Below are 25,942 nucleotides of genomic sequence, written 5' to 3'. Positions count from 1 at the left end.
TTCCTTCTACCCCTCCCATCCCCAGGGTCAATTAAGTGAGAGCATGGACCATGGAGGAGTTGGCCAATATGACCTGTAAGTTGCTGCTAGAAAATGTTCTGTACCGTTCATGCCAACTGCATATAACTTCTAATTTTGTTACATTGTTAAATAGAAACCTTTGTCATTCTTGTTCAATTTTGAGTTGTTTCTAGTCGTTTCACTATTTCTTCACATTAAAATTTGTGAATTGTATCTTGAAATAAAACAATCATAATAAAAAAAAATTCTGGCAAAACTTGCTGTTGTCTTTTAATCCTTGTTTCTCCTAACATTATCTATTGTACTTGAATAATATTTCTAATATCAATATAATGCACTGTCTGCAGGACATTGTATGTTCTGTTCACTTTATGAAGGCTCCAGCTGCAGATTGCGTAGCAGTCTGAAGCAGATGAGAATTCAGAAGTTCTGATTTGAAGTTCAGGAGGCAGCAACCTTTAGCATTACTTCATTTCCAGATTGTTTCAGCGTACCATGTTGTGAGAAGAAAGCAGTGATAGTTAAAACAGTTCAGTCACATTTACTTTAGCAGAATCAATCTGTTAGTCTTTTGCAGAACCGTAGCATAATTTAGAAGCATCATTAAATTATGGTTCAGTCTTCTTTTGTGGCAAGTTTTTTTTTTGTTACAGCTTTTTCTGCAAGATACTTGTCTTATTGAAGCCTCACCATGACTGTTGGGGCTGCTGATTGTGATTTGAAACTTAACCACACCTTATAGCCTTGCTTTTACTTGGGGTCTTGTAGGAATTTCGAAGTCAGTTTGAGACTTTGGTCCTTTAAACTTAATTCTGGTGTAATACAGAGATTTATTGCACAGAAAAATGAAGGAATCTGAAGGAAATCTTGATACTGTAAATCCCCCAAATTTGCAGGTGATCTTCTCTGTGCAAGTTGCAACTTACTGCTTTGCGCACAGCTAAATAAAAGTTCTGATGCTGAGAATTCTCCAAATCTCCAAAGCAGTCATTCAGTTATGTCAGATATACTGTATTCTTTCAAAAAGTAATTTGCTTGTTTACTTTCATCTGATCATTTTTCAGTATCAGGTAGTCTTATATTCTTGTTTCGGTTTTATCCAGTGGCATGGAACATTGTGAAAAATTTGAGATTTCAGAAACTAGTGTAAACAGAGGTCCAGAAAAGATCCGACCAGAGTGCTTTGAGTTACTACGCGTGCTTGGCAAAGGTGGCTATGGAAAGGTAAGGAACTCTTTTCTACAGAAGTAAATCCATTATGCTGAAGGCGGTTAAAATGCTTGCTTGCTGCCTTCGGGAAGGTCTAATCTTCCCATCCTGTTTTCTGAAAAGTTCATTCTACCAGAAGGTAACCTCGGGGCTGCCAAGGTTGGTGTCATGGGACCGAGGTCACTGGCAGAGCCTCACCAGCTGGTGGCAGTAGAAAATGTCCCAAACTGGTTCTGGTTCCAGTCCTTACCTCTTCTCCTTCAGGCTGCGTTGCAGTTTGTGGCTGATCTCATCTCTCTCGTGCAGAACTTTGTTTTTAACTTCAGACATCTAATGCGGTCATAATATGTGATTGCTGTTGTATTGGTGTTGTTTAGGTATTTCAAGTACGAAAAGTAACTGGAGCAAACACCGGGAAAATATTTGCCATGAAAGTTCTTAAAAAGGTAACCTGAATGTTCACATTTCACTGCTGTCTGAATCTAAAAAAAATCTATCCTTGCCTTTAGCTGTTACAATTATCTAATTATATAATATACCTAGAATTGAACTTCATCTGTGATATATACAGTTGTTATCCAGGTACAGTTGGAATGATAATTAGTCTTTAACTAAATTGTTCTGTCTGTGTAGTTCTTGGCAACTAATTTAAATAGCTCAGGAGGTTCCTTCCAACCTAAATTATTATATGATTCCGTGAAATAAATGAGGAATTAAACTTCTGCAAGAAATCTGTCATGTATGTATCATGGTGAAATTTTCTTGTTTGGTTGTTTTTTTTTTTTTATTATGTTGTTGAATCATATGTAGTCTTGTGATTTAGTGAACTAAGAAGAATTAAATATAAAAGTCTGCCTTGTTTAGCATGTTGTGCTGACGTCTCTGCTTTTTGTAGGCAATGATTGTAAGGAATGCAAAGGATACAGCTCATACAAAAGCAGAGCGGAATATACTGGAGGAAGTGAAACATCCCTTCATCGTAGACTTAATTTATGCCTTTCAGACTGGTGGAAAACTCTACCTCATCCTTGAGTATCTCAGCGGTCAGTATATGAAATTCTGTTACCTGCTTCTTGGTATCTTACATAACTGAGAATTTGGATTTCTTCCTCTGCTTATAAAAAGCCAGCTAACTATTGGCATGGTGTCTTAAAAATGGTTAGCATTAAGAATACATAGAATAATACAAATAAACGTTCTAGCTCAATAAAATAAAGTTGAACGAAACGTAAAGTAGTTCTTTTTCATGACAGTATAGGAGAGGAAGATTTTTAATACCTTTTCTTCCATCAGGCTTGTAATTCCTGTATGTTACACTTAGATTCTATGCAGTCATATGGAGTACCTGAGGTTTTTGTCCTTGTGCGTTCTTTGTGAAACACAAAAGCATTATCTTTACTTGATGGATAGAAACAGACACAGATTAGAAGCAATTTGCTCAAGTTGTAACAACAGGAAAAAAACAGGAACAGAAATGCTGTTACTTTTTTCCACGTGCTGTTTTGATTTCTTTTGGTGTTTCCTTAGTTGATAGACTGAGAATAACAGAATAGTAAATTCTGGAGCAGGACAGAATATCTGTTGCTTACTCTAGGAAATACTTCTGACTGACTAAAAATGATAGAATGCGCTTTAATAGAGATCAACGTCATTTTTTCTCATGACAGGAGGAGAACTATTTATGCAGTTAGAGAGAGAAGGGATATTTATGGAAGATACAGCTTGGTAAGTGAAACTATTTGGGTGAATTAACAGGTTTGGGGTTTTTTTTCCAAGTGCTTAAATGATATATTCTGACTTGAAAAACTGTAACTACTCATTCATTTCTTAGCCAAAAGAGCAGGTAACTGGGTTTTGGGAAGACATACATGTTCTGTACTTACCCGTTTGTGCCAGTCTTACTACAGTAGAGGGTCCTTTGCTGGTTGCTGATTGAGGCTGTATTACATAGGGTTGTGGTAAAGGAGGTGTTTGAGGTTGGAGAAAGGACGGTGAAAGACTTGTTGTAAATGCAGGGTTTTTTGGTCTTGATCCACACGCCATTTTGCCAACCAGTTACAGAATTTCCAAGTCCCTGTAATGGCTGTACTCTAACGATCAGATGTGTGAAGTGATAAAGGTAGTTACGCTAATGAAGGAGAAAAAGCCTTTTGAGTCATGATATTTTGCATATAAAAAAGTTGAAATTGTCCCATATTGATTAGGCATCACACAACTGAATACAGTTGTACCTTCCTGCAGTGCATGCTGATAACGCCTTAGAAAAGCTCTGATGTACGGATGGGGCTGTAATACTGTTCCACAGATAGCACACTGGGTGCTGCTGGTTACCTTCTTAGCTTCATTTTTTTTTTCTCCAACTTTGCCATCTAGATGTGGTAATACAGATTGAAGCGTATTTTAACCACTAACTGGTACATTCAGATTCCTCCAACTATATTCATGATAAGATAACTACTGACCAGGTAAACCTAATGCTAATGGTGTAATTTTGTAGTTCATCTTGCAGTCTGTATGCCTTGTGGCAAACCAACCTCAAAGGCATCATCATTTCTCTCATTTATTCTCTCATACGCTTCTAATAATACTTTCAAGGAACTGTTGCTATGTGCGTAATAGTCTTAGTGCTTAAGATGCTTTGCATGATTGAATATGTCTAATTTTGTGGCATATGTTTCCTTTCAGCTTTTACTTGGCAGAAATCTCAATGGCACTGGGGCACTTGCATCAAAAAGGAATCATCTACCGTGATCTGAAGCCAGAAAATATCATGCTTAATCATCAAGGTAGAAATATAGTAACAGTTATGTTGCCAGTCATTTGAAAACAATTCTTCAAAGGTCACCACACTTCACTCTTACATGAATTTCCTTAGAACAACAGCACATTCGTTATCACTCTTGGTAGAACTGAGGAATTGCCAAAGCTAATTGCTTGCCCTTAAACACAGCTTCTTCAGCTTTAATAAGCCACAGCAAGCTCCACGCGTATAGACAGCCATTTTTTGAATGGTTGACTTGCTATTTCTGCAGCTCTGAAATTTTTCTTCTGCTGGGTCATGGTAAAGTACATAAAGATCTGTGTCTTCAGTGTAGTGTCAGTGACATTTCAGTAATGGGGATGACCGAAGACATTAGTTAAGAAAGGCAATTTAGGTAGGATGCCAAATCATCTGTAGCTGCAATGACTTACCCAGCTGTTGGCAGTTTACTCAGTAGCAGCAATTCCTGAATGCACTGTTACATTGACTATATGACACTGATTAGTCCGCCAATCTGTACCATCAGATACCTTCATGTTATCTTAAAGAACTTACTTACTTAGCCTATGTCTTTGTACTGAATTATTCAGGGCACTTTACCATTTGTTGAAATTTGTTCTCTGAAATTTGAAGCAAGCAGTGAAATTCGATAGCCTACTTTCTTACCTGAATGATACTCTACAGTCTTTATGTTGAAATACATTTGTCTGTGTGAGTAAGTTCTGGTAGTGGCAACACTTTCTTATGCAGGTATAATGCAGAGGTTTTATCTGTAAGTGTGATTACCTCATTCTGTTTTATAGACCATTGAAGATACCTAGGTAGTAGTTCAGAGTTATGACATATCCATGTTAAAAATTCCTATTTTTTTAATGTTAGTTATACAAATGTCAGAATTCTGGCAAGTCTTAATTTTTATATATTTAATTTCAGGTCATGTAAAATTGACTGACTTCGGATTATGTAAAGAATCTATTCATGATGGAACAGTCACACACACATTCTGTGGAACAATTGAATACATGTGAGCTGCATGATGAAATAGAAAAGTATTACTCTGGTCTGGGGGTAATGGCTACATTTTGCCTTTTTTAACTGATGGTTCATATGTTCAGTCACTTATGGAAATTTTACTTGATAAATGTGGTTTTGTTTTAAAACTAGTAGTCAGCATTACTCTGAAGCTTGTTAAAATACTTCCATGTTTTCAATTTTTCTGATTATAGGGCCCCTGAAATCTTGATGAGGAGTGGGCATAATCGTGCTGTGGACTGGTGGAGTTTGGGGGCATTAATGTATGACATGCTGACTGGAGCAGTAGGTGCACAGTTATAATTGCATGTATTTTTCTTCGTAGCCTTTGCAGTTACCTGTATTCTAATTCAGATGCATGTATAAATGCATATACATTTGTATATAGATACAAACTGTAACTAAAGTATGGGTACGCTTACGTTGACTACAGTCATGAGCTGCTCTCACCCAAACAGTTCTTTGGAAGTCCCATTTGCAGTAATTCTATCTGCTTTATAAATGACTGAAGTGAGTTTGTGTACACAAATAAGAGACCTGAACAAGTCCTATTTTTCCTCCCATTACAATGGTGCTTTCTAGCCTCCTTTCACTGGGGAGAACAGAAAGAAAACAATTGACAAGATTCTCAAGTGTAAACTCAACTTGCCTCCCTACCTCACACAAGAAGCCAGAGATCTGCTTAAAAAGGTAGAATTTTAATGAATGTCAGTACTACATGTATATGTAGAAAATAGAAATATAATGATACCACTATAGCTATTCAGTCCATGCTTGTTTTACTACTACTAAGTCAGTCTTGTCTTTGCGTGGTACAGAAAGTGATTTTCCTTGAAATACAATTGTTTTCTAATGAATACCGATTTTTCTGATTGTTCTGTGTTCGTTCTGCATGGTATTCATTCAAATGATGATTCATGTCAGAACTAGTCTAGTCATAACGGCATAACTAATTTTTCTTTTTTGGATATTATTTCTCTTTAAGCTGCTAAAAAGAAACGCTGCCTCACGTCTAGGAGCTGGTCCTGGAGATGCTGGAGAAGTTCAGGTAACTTCCACTTGAGAATTCTTAAATTACCTCATTGAAAATAGAAGAGCTTTGAGGGTACATCAGGTCTTGAAGCGTAAGGAGCAAGAAGGCAGCCACATGTGACAACTCATCAAAATTTGAATGCTTTAAAGCTTAACAAAAGCAGCTGTCTACCTGTTTGATAATTTGAGCTTTGGAAAGTAACTTTTATTCTTCAGCTCTGTCTTCCAGGACATCGTTTCTAATAGTTGCATAATGCTAACTGTACAGTCAGCCATGTAAGAGCAATGGTACCCTGGCAGTCTGACAAAAACTGCTATCCCTTGCATTTAGTGCAGCTCTTTCAAGGGAAAAGTGTTGTTAGCTTGCATTCAGTGTTGCACAGTTAAAAGTTAAGGCAGAGGCCTAGTGCTTGTTGCTTCCAGCTTGACTTTTTTTGTGGTGAGATTAACAATGTACTAGAGAGTCCTCCTTATTTCACAGTTCTGGTAATGTGTCATTAATACAGTGTTTTGTCATTATTTTTAGATAGGTATCTAACTTTTAAAGTTGAAAAAGGTAGAGGTATTTTGCATGTCGGCTGACTTTTTCTAATACTTTCAAGGCAAACATGATAGGGACATACGTTTATGGTATGGTATCAATTTTCAGCTCTTCCAGCTACTCCGATGTAGTGCTGCAGAGTTTATGGCACTAGACCCCTATGTGATTTTGGAAAGAAAGACGCTACAGAGAGGGACTGAAAAGAACATGCTTATTAATTCTTACATTTCTGTGATTTATACCCAGAAGGTGCATTATGACTTTGTGCTATTGCTAACTCTTGTAGGCTCACCCGTTCTTCAGACACATTAACTGGGATGAGCTGTTGGCACGAAAGGTGGAACCGCCTTTTAAACCCTTATTGGTATGTACTCAGAATGCTGCGAGATATTCCTTGTATGCCTTTAGGAAAGGTCTTAAATAAACAATGTGCAGTCTAAAACTTAGGAACGTTCACTCTTCAAACTGGAGTGTCGTTGATTTCTGGTACTTTAGTTAAATGCATCAACTTAGGTCACTGGTTCTCAGATTCACTGTTGTCAAATTAAAGAGAGAAACTACTTGATGCAGATGGTTCTCCCCTCCCCAAACTGATGCTATATTAGCATTTAAAAAAACCTCTTAAGTCTCCACACAGTATGAAATCCTGGCTGTCATGAGCGTTCTGTCTTATTACTCTGTAGTCATGGCACTTATCTGTCACTGGAAGAGCATCTTGCTTTTTTGTGAGAAGGTGGCAAAAATCAGCTAGGAGCTAATTTATCCTTGTGTTCAGTCTCCTGGGAGGAAGAAGGTTCTGCTTCAGTTTTAATTCCTCCTGCTTCTAATCTGTAGGTTAAACAGACTTGCACGTGCAGTAATCTCTGATTTTCTGCTGCTAAACATTATACAGTAAGTCAGTACTTAGTTGAAACAAAGAGGATAAGTAGTTGTAAGCAAAAGTCAATGAAGTCACCTAATGAAGCATTTTGTATGTTTGCTTATTAATATTTACAATGCGTCTTGTGCTTTATAGGCAGTAATTAAAGTTTACCTCAAACCAGTGATGTGATGAATAAGTCCCTATCATCCTATCTTGTATTTTGATGGTGTGGGGTGTCTATCTTTTTTTTTCCCCCTCTGGGTACAATTAGCTACAGCAGCAATGGGTATTGCTACCCCCATAGTTCCTGACTACTAAAACTGTCACTTTAAACTGGCTTAGCTGTCACTGATGTTGGGCATGCTACAGCATGGGGACTGAGACCTTCTTTTCCTCACGATTTTGAATGAAAAATCAGAATGACACAAGACTGATGCTTCCAAACAAATTAACTGAAGGTAGTTTGGGGGGTTTCTGTTATTAGCAAATTTTACGAAAGTTACTTGTACAAAGTAGGTAGCTTTTGAAAATGTGCTTCCATGGTTGCATGAAGGCCTGCACAAACGAATGCTATACTGCCTTTTCAGATGCACTTATGAACAACAGAAGAGATCTTGGAATTATGTCTGTTGTTCTTTGAATTAAACAATATTCTTCACAGTCACTTATCCCAGAGCTCTCATCTATCCCTCACAATGTGAACTCCTCTGTAGCTGCAAAAATGTGATGAAATTATCTGGAGAGGCTTCCAAAAACTGATAGTTGCAACTGTGCTATATTGACGAGGGCTAAACTTGCAAGAAACTGGCATTGTGTTTCTAAAAGTTTTTGTCTGTAATTTGAGATTTTTTTTTAAAGGCATCTTTTTAATTTGTGTTCCTTTTTGATCCATAATTTTTTGCCCCTCCCCCTTGCCTTTATTTCTCAGTGTCAGTGCCCATAGTGACCTCCCACTGGCAGCGACAGGATTCCGACACCACTCCAGGGTTTTACTACAGCAGAGCTCTGCCAAAAACCTATGGAATGAACTCCATCCAGAGGCTACACTGATCACCGCTAAGCCATTTGGTTGATATCTGTAATATAAACCCTTAATCATTTTGTTTTTGCAAAGCAATCTGAAGAGGATGTGAGCCAGTTTGATTCAAAGTTTACACGTCAGACACCTGTTGATAGCCCAGATGACTCTACTCTCAGTGAAAGTGCCAACCAGGTCTTTCTGGTAAGTGAGCCCGGGACGGGTGTGTAACTGTGGAGAGGTATGTTGTGTTACGTGGAAACAGTAGGGCATTCCAGGTAAATTAGTTCTACTGAATCTTACCACCTGATACTTGAAGCAAACTATCCTAATTTTAAACACACGTTCGGCAACAGGTTTGAAATGCTTAAGGGCTTTGAAAATACTTAGTTTGATTACTGCTGACCTTTTCTTTATATAGATAACCAGCCAACAAATGCTGCTTACTTTCTGAAACGTCAGCATTCTAATTCATAGTTGCTTTATGAACCCTGGACATGTGATTGCTTTCACAGTCATGCAGAGAGAACAATGTCCATTCTGTAGATCAAAATTAATTAAATTAAGCGTGCCTGGGGGAATCTGTGATCTGCTTAGGGACATGGTTTAGTGGTGGAATGGCAGGGTTAGGTTAATGGTTGGACTTGATGATCTTAAAGGTCTTTTCCAACCTAAATGTTTCTATGATTCTATGATCTGGGTAGAAATATCTGGGATATGCAGGCACCCAGACGAGGACCTCCATAAAGTCCTGCTGTTTGCTTCAGGAATTGAGTAGAAGTTCATACGTCTACATTTACTGTCCTTTTTATAATCTTATTTTTTTCATGCCAATCATAACCATACAAGTGATCATGAATGTAAATCTGCCTGTAAGTTACAGTGCATTCATTCCTGTTTTGCAGGGTTTTACGTATGTGGCTCCATCTGTACTTGAAAGCGTAAAAGAGAAATTTTCTTTTGAACCAAAAATTCGATCACCTCGCAGATTCATAGGTAGCCCTAGGACACCAGTCAGGTATCTTTTTTTTTTCCCCCCCCTTTTTTTTTTTTTTTTTTTTTTTTTTTTTTTTTTGTAATATACTTTTTGGCAAGTAATTGAAAATATATCTGTGCTAGAAATAAAAAAATGCAGCCTTTTTTCTCAGTAAGCCTATCGCTTCCATTAGAAGTCCAGCATCAATCCTGTTTTACAAACTACATTATTAGAGAGAAATCTATGGTGTTTGGCAGCACAAGAAGTACTAATTTGCTTGCTGTTGAACGCTGATACAGCCTCACAGTCTGGTGACTTCGGTACACCGTTCCTCTAGAACTGTTTCAGAACACCCTAAGTACTTACGTGCTGCCAGAGAATCGTGTTAGTACAGAGAATTCCTTCTGCAATCATCTAGAAATATATCCTCACTACTCAAATGAGAGAATTTTACTTTACAAGAGATGGTGGTAGAAGCTAGACATGGCAACTTCCTCAAACTTCTGAAGTGGAAGGAAGAATTGTAAATGCTTCTCAGTAGGCATTTGAGTTCAGCTTCCTGCAGAGTAAAGGACATACCTTGCTGCTGTGTATATCTTCATCTCTGATTTTTATATTTCTTGTTTTAAAGCCCTGTAAAGTTTTCCCCTGGGGAATTCTGGGGAAGAGGTGCTTCTGCCAGCGCATCAAATACTCAGACACCTGTGGAATATCCAATGGAGACAAGTGGAATAGAACAAATGGATGTGACAGTCTGTGGAGAGGCCTCAGCACCGCTTCCAATCCGGCAACCAAACTCTGGGCCATATAAAAAACAAGCTTTTCCCATGATTTCCAAACGACCAGAGCACTTGCGCATGAATCTATGACAACGCAATTTTTTAAGCCTTTGAAGGTGGAAAACAAAGAACGGACATAAGCCCCCTTGAAGTTGAAATATGAGGGCTTGTATGGTTTACTTTTAAAAAGTGACAGTATCAAAGAGTCAGTCATTGCACAGAGTGACTTGGAAAGCAAAGAAAAATGGATTTTTTTCTGTCAATCAATGGTGCATAAAAAACTTTAGAAAATGGTATTGCAGAACTCTAGGCACATCATCTAACTGATTCGCAGTGACATCTTCTCACCTTATCAAGGATTTTTCAGCTCGATAGCTTGAAACTGACAGTATTAAGGGTCAGGATGTTGCTTCAGAATCACTGGTCTAGTCGTGAATGTGTCAAGGAGGGTTAGCCCTTTCACTAGGCAAAGTATGAAATGCCTACATGCTTGCGTCTGAGGAATAATTAGCATGCAAGCTTGGTTAAGCTGTTTCCTACAATGGGGTGGAATCAAAGACGAAAGATAAAATTAATTGGTATTTCACATTCAAAACATAATGAGTTTTTTATATATATAAAAATATATATTTTTCAAATAGATTTTTTGATTCAGCTCATTATGGAAAGTATCCCAAAATTAAAAAATGCAAAATAATTGGTTGCTGTGAAGAAAGTAAAGGCTCTAGTTCTGATTCTTCTCCTCATGAAACAACAAATCAATAAGCGAATCACTCAATTACCAGCTTGGCAATGTGGGGTGGGAGAGAACAGTTTCACTTGCTTACCCAGCTGAAATACCTGTTCCTGCAAAGACAAACGGATCTAATCAGATGGCAATGCTGCTATGTTCTAGGCTTAACTGGAAGCCATGGGCTCACAGATGTGTCCTGCTTATTTCATCCTTGTCCTCAGCAGACATTTCACTGGGAAACATCACTTTTGTATACGCTAGTCTTTAGATGGAGACAGCCGAATACGTTCAGATTCTTACCCATATAAAAGATCAGGAAAAAGTGCATCAGAACACAAGGTCAGTAGAAACATATAGGAAACATATACAAATTCTACGCAGTGTAAGGAAATCAAACTTTTTGTAACCAGTGGGTAAGAATTTGAGGATATTTTTTTTTTTTTTAAATAAAATTTTGCTTATGGGAGTTCCCTGCCATTACACATTTCTAAATTTATGAACATTTTTTTCTATGCTGGGGCAATAAATTTGCTGATTGTATGAGAAAAGTGTTAAATGGCCTTTCAGTGAATGTCTTCCACAGTGGGTCAGAACTTTAGCAACTTAATTTAGGAAACATGTTCTAAGGACACTATTTATGTTTTTGAAATTGTCACAATCTGTACAAATGACTTACAGGTACAAAGAATAAAATAAAGGTAACTTTACCTTATTTAAATACTTCCTGCCTTAAAGAAAGCATTTCCATGAACATAGCTGGTGAAAGGGTTAATATCTGCAGAGCTTTACACTAGTTAGAGTGCGTATGGTGTGTGCGTGCGTGTGTGTATATGATCATGCAACTGCATACAAGTCCTGTCACTTTTTGCCTGCCACACGTTGCATTATCTTTAGTCAAACTGTGCAAAGTCTACTTCTAGTGTTTCACAACAGTAGGGATTTTTTTATAGATTCTGCTTACTCTGTGTATACTGAATCTTTTTGAGCCATAGGATCCAAGCCATAAAACTCTCTAAGCATGTTGAACCCAATCGGAGTGCTGTTTTCTAAAATTTGCAAGTCGGAAGGATTCATCAGTATCTTGTTGCTACTAACAAAGAACCAACGAAAAAGATGGTTATGATTGAGCAAAAATTAGGTTTTTTTTTTTCTTCCTGATAAGCCTTTTGTTGGAAAATTTCTTTTTTTTTTAGTTTTATAAGGAGAATCAAGTTACCTTATAGCGACGTAAATTGTACTGGAAGATTGCCATTTTTCATTTGGTGATACAGCCACTGGTGACATGTTGTGAAACTGAAATCAAAGTGCTCATGTGTTTGTATTATGCATATTTGCAAATACGCAACACTTCAAGCAGTGCCTCTCTGTGCCACTTGTTAACATAGGTTTCCTAACATGTTTACTGAGTATAAAGGAACTTAGTTTAAAAAAACAAAATTTTTTCGAGGCAGATCTCTCTTGGTCCTAGTTACAGCTAACAGTTGCTTTTTGGTTGGCTGGATATAATTGTCCAGTAGAATTGGTTTAATATGGCTGGCAAGAATGGCAAGAGTTGTTTGTCTGAGTTCACTGATTAATTACAGATACAATTCATTGGTTTAAAAATTAAATTTCATGTACTGTCGATGTTTCATCCCATAGATTTTAAGTTTAATTCCCTACCATAACTGTGAAACTTTTGGAGTGTGACTCGGACAGCAAGCACACACTATGCAATATGGTTTATCCTGTATTTATTTGTAAAAATATCAGACATAGATCCTCTATATATATATAAAATAGTGTCAAAATTACTAGTCATGAACTAAGGGGAGTGGAGTTCTAGCTCCTGTCTGGCTATTTCAGATAAGTGCAGAATGCATTGAATATGGGAGAGCTTAACAAGTGCTTTCTTTTGTTCATTTAAAAATGTCTTAAATTTTTCATTAGAGTATAGAATCTTATTTTTTTTATTTTGTACAAGCTGCGCTTTTTTAATTATAATCACTGAAAAATTCACTATAATTTGATTTTATAGGATTTTTGTAGCATTACAAAAATATAGTAAAACTGAGGTTAATACCTGTTGTGGCTAACCATATAAAAGTATTAAATCTTAAACTTGAACAAAAGTCATATTTTTTTTTTTACTAGATATTAAATAGGGGAATATTTTTTTCAGCAGGTCATTATCACAAAAGGTTTATAGGTCAGCTGTGTTACCAGCAGTTTTTCTTTTCCCATTTGATGCAGAAACTATTCTGGTATTAAGATATTCAGAATTTCATAATTTTTCTCTGTGGGAGTGATGCATACATTTGATGCCATTCGTGTACTAAATTGTAATTTTGGGAATGCTGGAATAATTCCTACCAAGACTGTCTTAATTGTGCCATCTGACATTTGAATGTCATCCTGGTATTAGCTCATAATAAAAGATAAAAATAAATGAGTCAATTGTTCTTTTGAATATCCCTTTTTTTTGTCTTGCTATCTGAAAGCTGAACTGCTGGAGAACATTTAATATTTGAGTCCACTCCTACTATACAGTGGATGTTTACTTTGGGTCTGATCTCTTTTTAATATTAACTCCCAACCTGCTCTCACTGTTAATCAAAAAGTGCATCAAACATTGAGGGAGGCTGCTGTTGTTCTTAGGACAGATGATTGGGTTTTGGTGTTTTGGGTTTTTTAAAATTCTGTCTCTCTAGCCAGGGTAGTTGCTGTTTCATTTTCCTAGCTTAGGGGGAAATCCTTTACCTTTAGGGGTAGAGGAGGAGGAGAAGTTATTAGGAACAAGGCAAATTACTTAAATATTCTTCCTGCAGATCCTTGATGATATACTGTATGCAGTTCCTATATGTGAACTTCTACAGATTGTTCTCTTCTAGATTAACTTGGCTTTGTAGCTGTCTTCAAGAAACAAACTTGAGCTGCCTTAGTAGAAATAAAGGTAATCCCTATTCTGTTTTTCATCTTTCACAGTTTACTGGAACTAACTATACTCAACCACTGAATAAGATGGATGTGAATAGCAATTAAGTGCAAATTTAAACATATGCTAGTCCAAGTGACCTATTTTTATTTTTTTTTAAGGAAGTAGGTAGGCCTGAAGTATAACTGTGGATCTAAATCATTCTATTTCCTGACAGCTTTGAAGGGAAAGGGAGGGAGGAGGAATTCCGCTTAGAACTTAAAGGACCTGACAGATGCTAGTTCTGATCGGTCCATCTTACCAAGGGCTGGTACCTTCACCTAGGTTCTTGGGCTCTTAAAAAGTGGCTGTTGATTGCCATTTGTCATCCTCTCCTCTGTTCTGTCTCCTGCAGAGTCAGACGTGTGCTGGGTGTCTGTGTGTCTGTGTGTGTGGAAAGCAGGGCAGCTACCCTGGCCTGAGTGGGCTTGATAAGGAGGAGTTGCATCTTAATAGCGCGATGCTGACAAGCGGAGCAGAGAGGAGGTCATTCACAGATGTAAGTTACTCACTTTTTTTTCCTCTCTGTAACTAAGATAAGAATGATTTGTTTCATTTATGATGTGTAAATCTAAACTGGCTGATCAAAATCTCTTTTTAGTTCTTTGTTTTTTTAATAAAATGCGTTTGATAATATTACTTGGTTTGGATAATTTTCACTGGATCATAAAGGAAAAAAAATAAGTTTCAACACCAGAGAGAGAGAATACAAGACAAATTGTTCCCTGGTCCTCTGACCAATATCCACCCTTATTCTAGTAAGGTGGTGCTACTATGTGGGATACAAAGACCAAAGGATCAGCAACAATCTAGGGCTGACTTAAAGCACTGACACCATGTTTTGTTGTGCTCCGTAAAATAGCCTTGGTGAGCTTTACAGGCCGAATGACGCTGTTGAGTTCTCGTGTCAATTTTCTTAACAACAAGTGTAATACTTGTAAATTAGGTTCGTATTTTTTAGTAATAATGCTGGCCTTACAGACAGTCATTGATGCCCTAATTCCTTAATGTACAGTATCTGTCTCAGATGCTGAACTACTTGTTGAGGTAAGTGGTTTATATTACCCTATAGCAAAAGAATATTTAGTTTAGGTTAATTTCTTTCAAATTTCCCTGCATACTTTGAATGTACATGTGTAAAGCAGCGTGTTTCTTGATCTGTAACTACGTTCCTAGTTCATCCTAGGTCTGCTGGTCCAAACTATTGGTCCTAATGGACCACTTCAGCTTTGTGCTGTCATAATATCATAGATTCTGTGATTTGATTCTATGATGGAATGGCATGCTTCCTCCTCGCTATTCCCTGCTGCATAAGCAACAGGGCTGCTATTTGCTCATCTTGGGGATAAGGCAATAAGAAAGCATACTTGTTGCTCAGATCTTTTCCCTTAGTCAGCAGGGTAGCAGCTCTGCTTTCAGGGCAACTGTTGGTGTTAAGCAGCTGGTGCATCCCAGAATCCGTACCTTCCCAGTTAATATTCCAGGAATACACTAGGTGATTTAGACCTATTGTTCTAAAAAGATTTTTGAAAGTCTGTCACAGTACAGGAATTCTGGTGAATGGCTACTCATTACTGGTAGGCAATTAATTTAATCAAGTATTAGAGAGTGCATTTCCTTGCTCTAACATCATGCCCAAGTCTAATGAATTTTAGTTTATATTTTCTCTGAGAGGATTTTTGTATTAAAAAGTGATTAAGCTGTTGGTATTAGCATTTCAGGAAAAGCTAATCCAGGATAAGTTACAATTTTTATGTAGCCCCATATTTTAGAAAGGGTTGGTTATTACATCTGCCCTTATAAACTCTGTATTGGGCTTAATCACACATTTTACTCGCACAAGCAAGGCTTTTTTTTTTTTTTAAAGGTGCTGTTTGTCCACTAAATTAAATATAGCACTCAAATTGTTTACACAGCACTCACACAAAGCCTGTATGAAGAAAAACCCTTAGAACACTCTTTAGCTGAACTGTGTGTTCATGGTTAAGTTTGGAAAAGTCTAAATATGATCGTATAACCAAGTGAGCTGCCGAAGTCTCTGTGGGCCCATCAGAGGTTCAGAATCCAACCTTAAGTTCCCCCTACCCTTTTTTTTGTTCCCTGATTCAGTTCTTGTCCATCTCTCAAGGGAAGGTCTGCTGCAGCAGCAGTCTGAGGATCAGCACTGATGAAATTTAAATAACAAACAGTTCTGATCTTGGATGAACTTCAAATGCAAGGCATAGCTAGATCTCTCCGAGGAAACAAAAAGCAGTTTGTTCTTGACTATAGCAGAGGTACAGGCACGAGCCCATTACTGCACAGTGCTGGCTGTGGCCAAGCTCTCATTCTTCCCTGCCACCCTCAGGACTGCTCTGACACCATTCATCTGCATGTTCTCCAAACTAAGTACCTCACCTGCTGGGAAAGGCTTCCATGAGAACCAGTCTCTTCTACTCCCGTAAGTTTCCAATTACAGACTTGGAAGCTTTTGCCTGTTTTCTTTAAGCTGGAGTCTTTTTCCCCAGTCACTCAGATACTGCAGTGGAACAATCATAGGGCACGCTTACTCTGAACCGCAGCAAACTTCAAACAAAAACACAATTAGCATGCTATAGCAAAGCCCAGGTTGAACATAAAATGATACCTCTTAGCTTGAATCTCCCGTCTCATTAGATTTTTGTTCAGAATACTAAATTCTACTGGTTTTACACTTTTAGCTGTACCTTTAAGGGCACTCTCCCATCATGCCCTGCCAGCCCTATAAATCTGGCTGTGTCAGCTGCAACTTTATAGCATTCAGTCACTCTGCCTGGCAATTTGAGTTGCTACATCATTCATCAAGTAAGTGTTTAACTTTTTAGTTCTGTTTTTTCCCCTAATTTAGAAGTTTCCTGAAGGTATTCAGTTAAGACAAGCTCAATTTAATGGCAACTCAATTTACTTTGCTGTAACAGAATAATTTGAGTGGGTTTTTTTAGTCTTAGCTGAATAGCAAGGTGAAAAAAGACAAGCAAGAGAAAAAAAAGGTGAGACTGTACATAGGTTAGCTCTATAATTAGCATAAAGACTAGTCATGAATACGTTGTAGCATTTGGAGGTTTTTTTTCAGGGACACTAGTTTAACAGGAAAAGTATACCTAGCAGTGAGCTGTTATGTGCTTTCATGTAAGTTAATACTGAAACAATAACGGATCTTCTTTCTTTATTCAACATGCACCAAACAAATAGATTTAAATGCATTTATTCTCTCTGATTTTTAGGCATACTACAAATTGCAGATATAGTATAAAATAGATTCTCCCCTGTAAGAAAATCTGGTTCCTGTTACGACAAAAAATATAGTATTAAAGTTTTGTTTTAAAAATACCAACTTTATAAAATGCTGAGTAAAAAACTAACATCAGTGGTTGGTTTACGTATTAAGCCAAAGATCCATTAGAAGTCTACAAGAACCTAAAGGGGAAATGTCTTATTCTTGTGGCTTATCTCCACGTACAGTGAGAAATAGTTGCTGTTACAGGTGCACTAATGAGCAGCTAATTTCTCTGATCTATTGGCTAGCATTAAAGAACCCTTAATGCCAAGTGTGACAAGTAGCTCTAATTCTCACTGTAGTCCGGAGTATAAAATTCACTCGTAATCTTAATAAAACTGGTAGATTGACCTTTTGGGTTGAGTCATGTTAGAAGGGTAAATACAATTTAGTACAGTCTGGAACTCTACTTAAAGTTTTAAATAAAATGTTGAATTAAGAAGCTGCTGCAAGAAGTAATTTAGCATTTTTCAAGGACTCAATTGTTTCCTACAAGAATCACAAAAGAAGCAATGCTGGCTTTTCTGCATTCATTCTGAAAACTTACTCAAGAAGGTCAAGTTAACATTTTCTGCACTGTTTTAAATACTGGAACGTTTCATAGAAGCATGGTATCTAGAATTTGGAAACTCGTTCCTTGTGCCACCTACAAATTAATCTGCAGTAAACTGAAAAACCTTAGCTTGAACAAACAAACTATAAAACAAGTTGTTTGACATGCTTTAGAAAATCTGTAGATGCATAGATGTGGCTCCATCCTTCCACTTGTTAACATGGTCTGAAATAACAGTTCTGCAGAGTGGACACGTTTTTTCTCTATTAAACCATAAAGAGATGCATTCTTCACAAAATGTGTGCTGTAATGAAAAGAATGAGAACTTAGAGCTTCTAAGCTCTTCCATTTATAAGACGGTATATTATTTGCATAGCCTGATTTCTAAAAATAGTCAGAAGACATAACACTCACTAATCTAACTTTATGTAGCTTTGTTTACCAGTTGTTCAAAATATTCTTAAGTTTGAAAAAAAAAAATTCTGATTATGTGTGTTACCTGACAGATAAGCAGAATAGGCTTCTGAAAATCAGCTTGGCAGATTGAACAAATATCATCCGATTCAGAACACTGTCTCTTGCTAGCTGCCACCCCATAGTGCTGTAAAACAAGGTATTTTCAGCAGATATTAGTTTCTAGGCTGGGGGGGGAAGTCAAAACAAAACACAAATATCAGGACAGAAAGAAATGGGGAATAAGGGCTGCTACATCAGGAAAACTATTCAATCCCCTAATCCAATAAAATGTTAAGATTTTTAATAGTTGTCTTGGGGCCTAAAGTTTATGTGCTCCCACTACCATGCTGTAGTTGTTATCTTCCCCTGATCACAGTTACTGGAAAAATCTGTATCAGTTTTATTTTAACAGTGACCTCTGAGCAAAACACTGTGTTAAGTCCCAGTCTGATCAAGATAGCGCTTAAGAAATGAGAAGTGCTTTATTATTTAGTTCAATGACACTGTGCTCCAAAATCTTCTATACGTTTTACTGCATGAATAGCAGACTCTAAACAACACCTCTTAACACCACCTCTTGCTACAGAGAAAGATTGTCTAGGAACTTACAATTCTAACAGAAGTTACTTGCATGTCAATTATTCTGGTAAGCTTCAATTCTCACTCTATTTCAGCATAAAGCTCTGCCTACATCCAACCAGTGTTTATTACAGTTAAGAAGTAGAAACCAGGACAAAAAAGGAATGTTATTTCACATAGGTTTATCTGAAGAGACATGCAGAATAGATTTTTTTTTTTAGTGTTTGTTGTTGTTGTTGTTGTTGTTCACATGACAACATAATCATGTAGTCAAGGAATTCAGACTGAAATGGCACAACAAGTATACAGGGTTTACTTTAAAAACGCAGTTGTCTATTGCTAGAACAATACAAAGTAATATAGGAATGAGGTATTTAAAAAAAAGAAGTCTTTTAATGTAAATTGGGTTTATTGTTTTGTCATAAGAGAATTCAGTACTCACTGGTCGCGTACAAAAGATCCGTAAGACCTGCCTGAAGTTTCTCAATTGTCCAAAAAAGCTCAAAAGCTGGAATGGGAAAGAAAACCTGAGTTATGCTTAGTATTTTTCTCTGTGAACTAAAAAGCTTCCAAGCTTTTGTGCAGAGTCCAACGCTAGAAGTCTCACTGCTAGTTTGATGTTGGCAGGAACATCAGCAAAGCTGTAGTTCAGACTGACCCTGTTTTAGTTGCTTAATGTGTAACCAAATTAAGAATTTAGCCTGAAGTTTCTTTCCTCAGGAGATGTCTGTTCTTTAAAAGAAAACTAGTGTTGAGGTTCTGAAACAAAGCACTCCAGTGCAAATATACCAGCATTATGATCATATATGCAATAGTCTTTAGACTTGCAGTTAAGATACATTAGCATTATAAAGTATTTTTCGTGTTCAAAGCCTAACTTGTACTGAGTCTGGTTACATTTGGGGCAGATTAGCTCTTTGGTGAAGTGGACAGCCAGTATGAACACTTATGTTTAACTTGTTTAGCACTGCACAGGATACTCCAGCACAGAGAGAAAATCTAGTTTCCTGGGAAACGCTGATTCTTTTAGCCATTAATTTTACCTTTATTTTTGCAAGCTCTCTTCCTCAGTATCTGGTAACAGTCTGATCGATGTCTGATGCGAGGGGACCGACAGTAACAGTGGTCTTTGCTACGCAACCTCAATCCATTCCCATAACAGGTGCAGGAAAAAAGTTCATTTAGTGCCCCGAGCCAGTATTCCTATCAGTTTTGGAAGGCTGTATCAGTTAAACTGAAGCATCGACTTGCAAGTCAGTTCAAACAGTGGGGAACATTGAGAAATGTGTTTGTTTATCTGCCTCTAACCCTCCAGTGATACTTGCTGCAAAAGAGTTTGAGAGGAACATAAAGCTTACATACTTTTAGGATGAGGTAGAGAAGGCCCAGCAATATCCCAAGGGTCCATCCTAGTACACTGTCCGGCTCCCCATAGCCAATAAGATAACGGAACCAAACTGGTATGGGGACAAACATACGGTAATACTGGCAGAGTTCTTCTAACAGCATGTACCAGTAGCCCTAAGCAAGACATGCAAAGGAATCGCTCAAGATTTAAAACACAAAGGTTTTTTTAAAATATAGAGAAAAGATGCATTGTTACTGTTTTGAGTAACTTCCTCTCATAATATCTTGAAACGACTAAATATGAAACGTGAAAAAGAATGAAGACCAGATGATGAGTCTCAGCACAACTGTACAAATAACAATACCACAATTGATTGCTGTACTGCAGAAAATCAAATTAATAGGCTAAAATAGAATGGCTTTGTCAGATGTGTACGTACTTAAGAATGCTATTGGACTTAATTTCGTGAGCATTAAAAAAGAAAGTAGAAGGTACATGAAAAAAGAAAGTAAGACAAATTGGGCCATGTACATCAGCTTGTCATTAGCAGAGTTGTGTCCTGCATTCAGGATTAAAAAATGAGAGTGTTAGCAAATGTAAGTTACAAACTGTTTTCCTGTAAACATTATTTCATGCCTGTGTAAGAAGCTTTATCTTGTGATAATTAACTCCTATGTAGGATGGGGTGATAAGAAAATGGCGGTGGTAGGGGGAGAAAGAAGCATAGGGTAGCTGGACTGAACAATAAACAGTTCAATGACACCCTAAAAATGACTGAATAACAACTGCAAAGCACAAGTGTCCTGCATAGAGCACTGTGTGCGTCCACATGTATAATCATAAATATTTAGCTTAGCTCTTACTTTATTTCCTTAAGTTTGTCTTTAAAACGAGGTTTATAACAGGGAAGTACTCTTTCTATAACGTACACTGGAAAATGCCATGATTTGCCACTATTGACCAGATTCTCTCTTTAATGTAGCTACAGTTTAGGTCACAGTTGGTGTCATGGAATTTTCAACATTTTTTTTTTTGGATATTGTATCACTAGCTTTAAAAAAAAAAAAAATATAAACTGGTGTTTAGAGAAATTGGTTGTCCTGGTACATTTGAAAAGATAGAACCTACCAAAACATCCTGTTCAAATGCTATCATGTACAAACTGTACTTGCTCTTTCTTTTTTTTTTTAAACAGTACTAGTATTTGCTATTTTGAAATTTAATTGGTTTTTGCATGTCTCACCTTGGGAAGCAGATAAAAATAAATACCCCACCAACCAATGTAGGCTTCTATAAAAATCACTAAGCTTCACTGGTTTGAGGAATTAAGCTATCAATCAAATTCATTGATCTGACACAAATATTGCTTAGGTTTATTAACAAAAGGAATATTCAGAATTATTTTGAAGAGACAGAAAATACGGCCATTTCCAGATCTTAAAATCTTCCCATGTCACGTACTGTAAAGCATGTAAAAAATTTACTGTGCATCAGCTGCTCCATGCTAACAGCCTGTATACACGTTCTTACGTTGCAGCAAATAAAAGGTTTCTTCACCCCCCCACTTAGAGACAGAAATAAACCCATTTATCCGATGACATAATACAAGCAATTGTTTCAGATCAGACTGTAAACCTTCCATAGCACCAAGCAGAGAAGAAGATGAAATCCACAGGGTTTTCTCACCCCCAGTGTAGTGGTGGATTATATATGGACCTTTAATTAAGAAGACTTTTCTCTGGGTAGAATTTAATAATTAGCTAATTTTACCATAAAAGGATCTTAATAAGGAAGCAAAAATACAGCTTGTTTTCTTACCTTAGATTTAAAGGACATCATAAAAGAAGGCACCAAGAGAATAAAGCACTTGAAGCCCATGAAGAGGAATTTCAGAATAAAATCTGTGACTACCACAATCCAAAGTACCTCCCAGATGTTCATAAAATCCACAGTAGGGTTTAAAAAGATTAAGCTACAAAAAGAATGATCAGAAGTTACTGGAGCACCCTACTTAGAGGAAAGCATAACCAGAGATTATCACAGCAGGTTTAATTAAAAAAAAAGAAACCTAGTTTTACATAGAGGAAAAGTATTTGCTAAGAAAATGAACTCTTGATTGCAAATTGATCATTTATGATCTCTGACAACCTTTCAGTTTTTGAACCTTCCTTCCTGTATCTTCCTCACAACCTCCATCCTCTAGAGATAGGCTTTCTTTCCCGTTTTAGCTATACAACCTTTTACTGCTTTACAGCCGAGACTGTAGCTACAGAATGGAAAGGGAAAAACAATGAATTGGAGACATGCACTTCACAGAGCCCCAGAATGCCATGCTCATTATTCCGAAGGCAAGGTGGTAGGGTCAAAGCTAGGAAATAAACCCGGCTATGTTCCCTGTGGTACAGTAGTACCACTGAGTATGGGGTCTAATCTTACAAATTCCAACATACTGTTTTTAAGAACAGCACCTGTTCAGTTTGGCAGAAGAGGAGGAATGGAGATTGAAAGAGAAAACAATGCCCAGATAAAGTGTTCCCAGTTAATATTTAAGTAATTTATGAGGTGAGTAGAGATGTTCCTCTACTTACCTGTAATACAGTGACTGAGAATGAAAGGCGTAATAGAAGAGGAGAGATGATCCCGTTAGGTATAGTAGTAACCAAGCACATTGCAACTTGGAGCACCGGTCCTGTTAAGATAACGGTAAAGACATATTGCAGTCCTTATCTCAGTATGGGTGTCTGAAATGTATCTCCAAAGCACTAAGTCTGTTGCACCTGAACAGAGTTTTACTATTAGAGGATTTTATCTTAGTGGTTTCAGGGCAAATAAAATAGGGGAACTCAATGGAAAGGTAAAGTAATAATTTTAATGTTTTCAGCATAACAATTTCTACATGTATCAAGGTTTCTAAAACCACAACCCAAACCCACCCCACTCTGAAGAAACAACAGATTTTCCTTTGGGAATGAACAGAGACAGCTGAAACTTTAAACTGTCAACTGCTATTTGATTTCATAAATACAATTAAGAACATCTACAAATCCCAAAAAGCTTTTATCAGTTGAAGGGATTTCAATATTCAAAGCTGGAGGGTGAAAAAAACTTCTTGAATTTTGCAAACCTTACTTATCTGAGAAGCTCGACACTGTACAAAAGCATTAAGACTTTACTTCCATCTTGAAACCTTGACACCTAATATTATTAGGTAAATAAAACAGTATCTCCATTCACATTTCTTTCAAAAATCGATGGATAAAGGTCTTGGTTAACTTACAGAATTTTGTTGCACAGGGTGATACTTACTCTTAGAAAAACCTGATTTACTATGCTTTTGTTTGCATACATGTAAGTTGTTAGCAGCCCAATTCCAAGAGAAATGCCTATTAGGAAAAAAGGGTCAGTTATACACAAGAAAATAAAAAAAAATAATTACTGAACTGGGTTAAAAACCCAGCCACTTCTAGTATGTCTTTGTAATTACAATTAATAGCTTGGACTATCAAGCCAGAATAACTAAGCGCATTGTACGTATGCCAGCAAAGGAAACAGAAGCCACTGAAATGTAGTTTAGTAAATCTTTCTGATGAATAAAGCAAATAAAAATAAAGCTAAAAATAAATCGAATTCTATTTCAGGCATGGTTATTACTGTATCCCTTTGGGGGGAGGGTCTGTTCCCTCAGACCTTATTTTGTTATACTCTACCAATTATATGCTGCATGATCAATTTGACACACAGAATCAAGATGTACGGCAGACTTTTGTGCAGCCACTGGAGGAGGTATCTGAGCTCTGAGAGGGAGCTGCCACTGTGTTCCTCTGAGTCTGGAGTAGAATTGTCGAGCCCCCCTGCTTCGCCATGGGCATGTCCGTGTGAGTGACTTTGGGAACCTGGCCTTGAATGCAGGGAACTCGCATTCTCCCTGGCTTCTCCCACAGCAGAATTTAGCTGTATGCGAACATCTCCACTATGATGGCATGAGCTCTCTCCTGACAGCCTCGCTGCGTGGGCGTTCTGAGAAGATGAAGAGTCATCACCACTCCCTTGGATGTTGTGGAGATGACTGCAATTTGGTTGCATGGTGAGATTTTTTTTCTGGTCCAGATTCTTGCTGTTTTGTCTCCTAGAGTGGGATATAAAAAGCCATAGTTGAAGGAAGAGATGACTAGTTCAGGGGAAAAAAAAAAAAAAACCAACAAAAAAACCAAAACAAAGATACAATAGATGGTACTGAGTGATTGCCTGCATGAAGTAGATTCTCTTTCTAAGAGATACTGCCTGTCTTCATTCTGAAAGCTGGCATGCTGGGTTTGCACCTTGTCTCTGCGGGGCAACTTTCTGTGTGCTATATTAAATGACTTCCTTTCATTCACGTGCTGATTTTCTAGCCTGCAGTGAACCTGGCCACCTCAGTAAAATCTAAAGTTACTTCAGTGCAAATCAGAACAGCAAAAGCTGCTGAATAGGAGACCAGCACTGGCTTGTACAGAAGCACTTCTAAGATCACAAAAATAGTAGCAGTAGTAGGCCAAAGAAGGAGCAAACAATGATGGGAAGGAAGCAAAGAGTACGGCTACGTGCATCCATAAAATGGTAAGCATTTGTTCAGACAAGCCTAGTCGAAAGCCAGTGCATGCTCAAAATTGAGGGCCATTATGAGATTAACGAGATTATCCTGTCTGGGTAAGCGAGGAGGCCAGGTTAGTCCATTTTGCAGAAGCATTTTAAAAAGCCTGGACCATATGGGCTAGGTAAAAAAAAGAATTGCAGCCAACAAGCAGTGACCTAACAGTGAGACCACCCAAATGAGCTCTTACTTATCTTTCCTTTGGCATCTTTCTGTTGTCTTCCTGGGCAGTATTTCACTTCTGTGTCAGTCTTTACATTGGTCAAATAGTGTTAATTCTACTTCTCTGGACTGGTGTGACATCAGAATAATGATTTTGGAGAATGCTTTAAAGCTGGATTTGGCACAATACCTTGTCGCTATTAAATAATATTATTGAAATACTGGAAATTTTGTTATAATCCTTTTTTGAGAATTCAAAACTCTTCCAGATTCCTCTTTGAAATTATTTTTTCCAAAGCTTAGCATATATACCCAGCTAGTTTCACTGGGGAAACAAAAAGATTAAAGCAAAATTGGCTTTGCACTGCAAGAAGTTAATATATTTGCACAAACCTAGAATTCTTTAGCCTTTAAAAAGGAGATTATATTAAAAGAGTAAGTTGCATTGATTTAAACAATAGAGGAATACGGGAACTTACTACCATTTAGAAGTGCTGCTGCTGCTACTACTGTATTTTTGTTGGCCAAAGATTACATCATACTTTGTGCCAGCCAAAATTCATGTTCTGTAATTTTATGCACATGAATAAAGCAACTAAACTGGAAGTAGTATTGATTTGTACAAGCAGCATTACCCAGTGTGTCTCTAGGATCAGGCCACGAATGCTGTTTTTAAAAGGAGGGGAATAAAAAAAAAAACATATTTCGTTAGCACTCTTCAGTTGGTGGCTTAGGGCCTGCTTTTGCGAAAATTGACAGTTCGGGGTTTAAAAAGAGTGAGCGCTCCCACCGTTCGAGTAACGCGGCTTCCCCTGGCGCCCTGCCTAACAAACTTTCAAATAACAAAGTTATTAAACGGGATTTCCAAGCGTAAGAAGTCCGGAGGCAGCGCACGGCTTCCAGAATATCTTCCCCCCAATGAGATAAGCCCAGGTCTTTGAAAAGACTCTTCGCCTCCACCGACGCTTGCCGTCTCCTCCTGGCCGCTGCCGCCCACCTCCC

At 37.5% G+C, this 25,942-nt stretch overlaps 2 protein-coding genes and 1 long non-coding RNA gene across 12 annotated transcripts in view; 2 read left to right on the top strand and 1 right to left on the bottom strand.

Moving 5' to 3' along the window:
- Positions 1-23,952, top strand: RPS6KB1 (ribosomal protein S6 kinase B1). Of its 7 annotated transcripts, XM_035889593.1 has the most exons (16): positions 1-75; positions 1,125-1,245; positions 1,608-1,676; positions 2,126-2,273; positions 2,898-2,955; positions 3,916-4,016; positions 4,925-5,015; positions 5,218-5,308; positions 5,606-5,713; positions 6,009-6,071; positions 6,883-6,960; positions 8,573-8,680; positions 9,382-9,494; positions 10,084-13,896; positions 14,273-14,416; positions 23,890-23,952. In XM_035889593.1, the coding sequence occupies exons 1-14, from the start codon at positions 44-46 to the stop codon at positions 10,319-10,321; spliced, it is 1,419 nt and encodes a 472-aa protein (XP_035745486.1). In that variant the 5' UTR covers positions 1-43; the 3' UTR covers positions 10,322-13,896; positions 14,273-14,416; positions 23,890-23,952. The 7 variants fall into 7 exon arrangements, with proteins under 7 accessions (XP_035745486.1, XP_009632224.1, XP_035745487.1 ...); XM_009633929.2 differs by having other exon boundaries at positions 10,084-14,416; XM_035889594.1 differs by lacking the exon at positions 9,382-9,494 and having other exon boundaries at positions 10,084-14,416.
- RNFT1 (ring finger protein, transmembrane 1) lies at positions 16,052-25,936 on the bottom strand. Of its 4 annotated transcripts, XM_035889599.1 has the most exons (9): positions 24,969-25,936; positions 23,856-24,274; positions 23,455-23,531; positions 22,737-22,837; positions 21,967-22,120; positions 20,163-20,321; positions 19,243-19,308; positions 18,265-18,366; positions 16,052-18,069 (listed from the first exon to the last, which is right to left on the bottom strand). In XM_035889599.1, exons 2-9 carry the CDS (start codon positions 24,229-24,231, stop codon positions 17,935-17,937), a joined length of 1,170 nt encoding a protein of 389 aa, XP_035745492.1. In that variant the 5' UTR covers positions 24,232-24,274; positions 24,969-25,936; the 3' UTR covers positions 16,052-17,934. The 4 variants fall into 4 exon arrangements, with proteins under 4 accessions (XP_035745492.1, XP_035745493.1, XP_009632223.1 ...); XM_035889600.1 differs by lacking the exon at positions 20,163-20,321; XM_009633928.2 differs by lacking the exon at positions 24,969-25,936 and having other exon boundaries at positions 23,856-24,522.
- Positions 24,149-25,942, top strand: part of LOC118451783 — a 3,727-nt gene continuing 1,933 nt past the window's right edge. Inside the window, exons 1-2 of the long non-coding RNA XR_004841339.1 lie at positions 24,149-24,232; positions 24,540-24,744. This is a non-coding gene — a long non-coding RNA (uncharacterized LOC118451783). The remainder of the gene's footprint in view (positions 24,233-24,539; positions 24,745-25,942) is intronic.

Source organism: Egretta garzetta, unplaced genomic scaffold (assembly GCF_000687185.1).
Source record: "Egretta garzetta isolate BGI_Z169 unplaced genomic scaffold, ASM68718v1 scaffold112, whole genome shotgun sequence".
Lineage (NCBI taxonomy): Eukaryota > Metazoa > Chordata > Aves > Pelecaniformes > Ardeidae > Egretta > Egretta garzetta.
This window is presented reverse-complemented; position numbering and strand designations above follow the sequence as displayed.

Coding starts and splice junctions, on each gene's coding strand:
- RNFT1 (XM_035889599.1), bottom strand. CDS start 24,231: ATGCAACCAAATTGCAGTCATCTCCACAACATCCAAGGGAGTGGTGAT. Junction 23,532..23,855: donor GATCATGCAGCATATAATTG/GTAGAGTATAAC, acceptor TTTTCCTAATAG/GCATTTCTCTTGGAATTGGG. Junction 18,367..19,242: donor GGATCTTTTGTACGCGACCA/GTGAGTACTGAA, acceptor CTTGTTTTACAG/CACTATGGGGTGGCAGCTAG.
- RPS6KB1 (XM_035889593.1), top strand. CDS start 44: ATGGACCATGGAGGAGTTGGCCAATATGACCT. Junction 6,072..6,882: donor GAGATGCTGGAGAAGTTCAG/GTAACTTCCACT, acceptor TAACTCTTGTAG/GCTCACCCGTTCTTCAGACA. Junction 8,681..9,381: donor GTGCCAACCAGGTCTTTCTG/GTAAGTGAGCCC, acceptor CCTGTTTTGCAG/GGTTTTACGTATGTGGCTCC.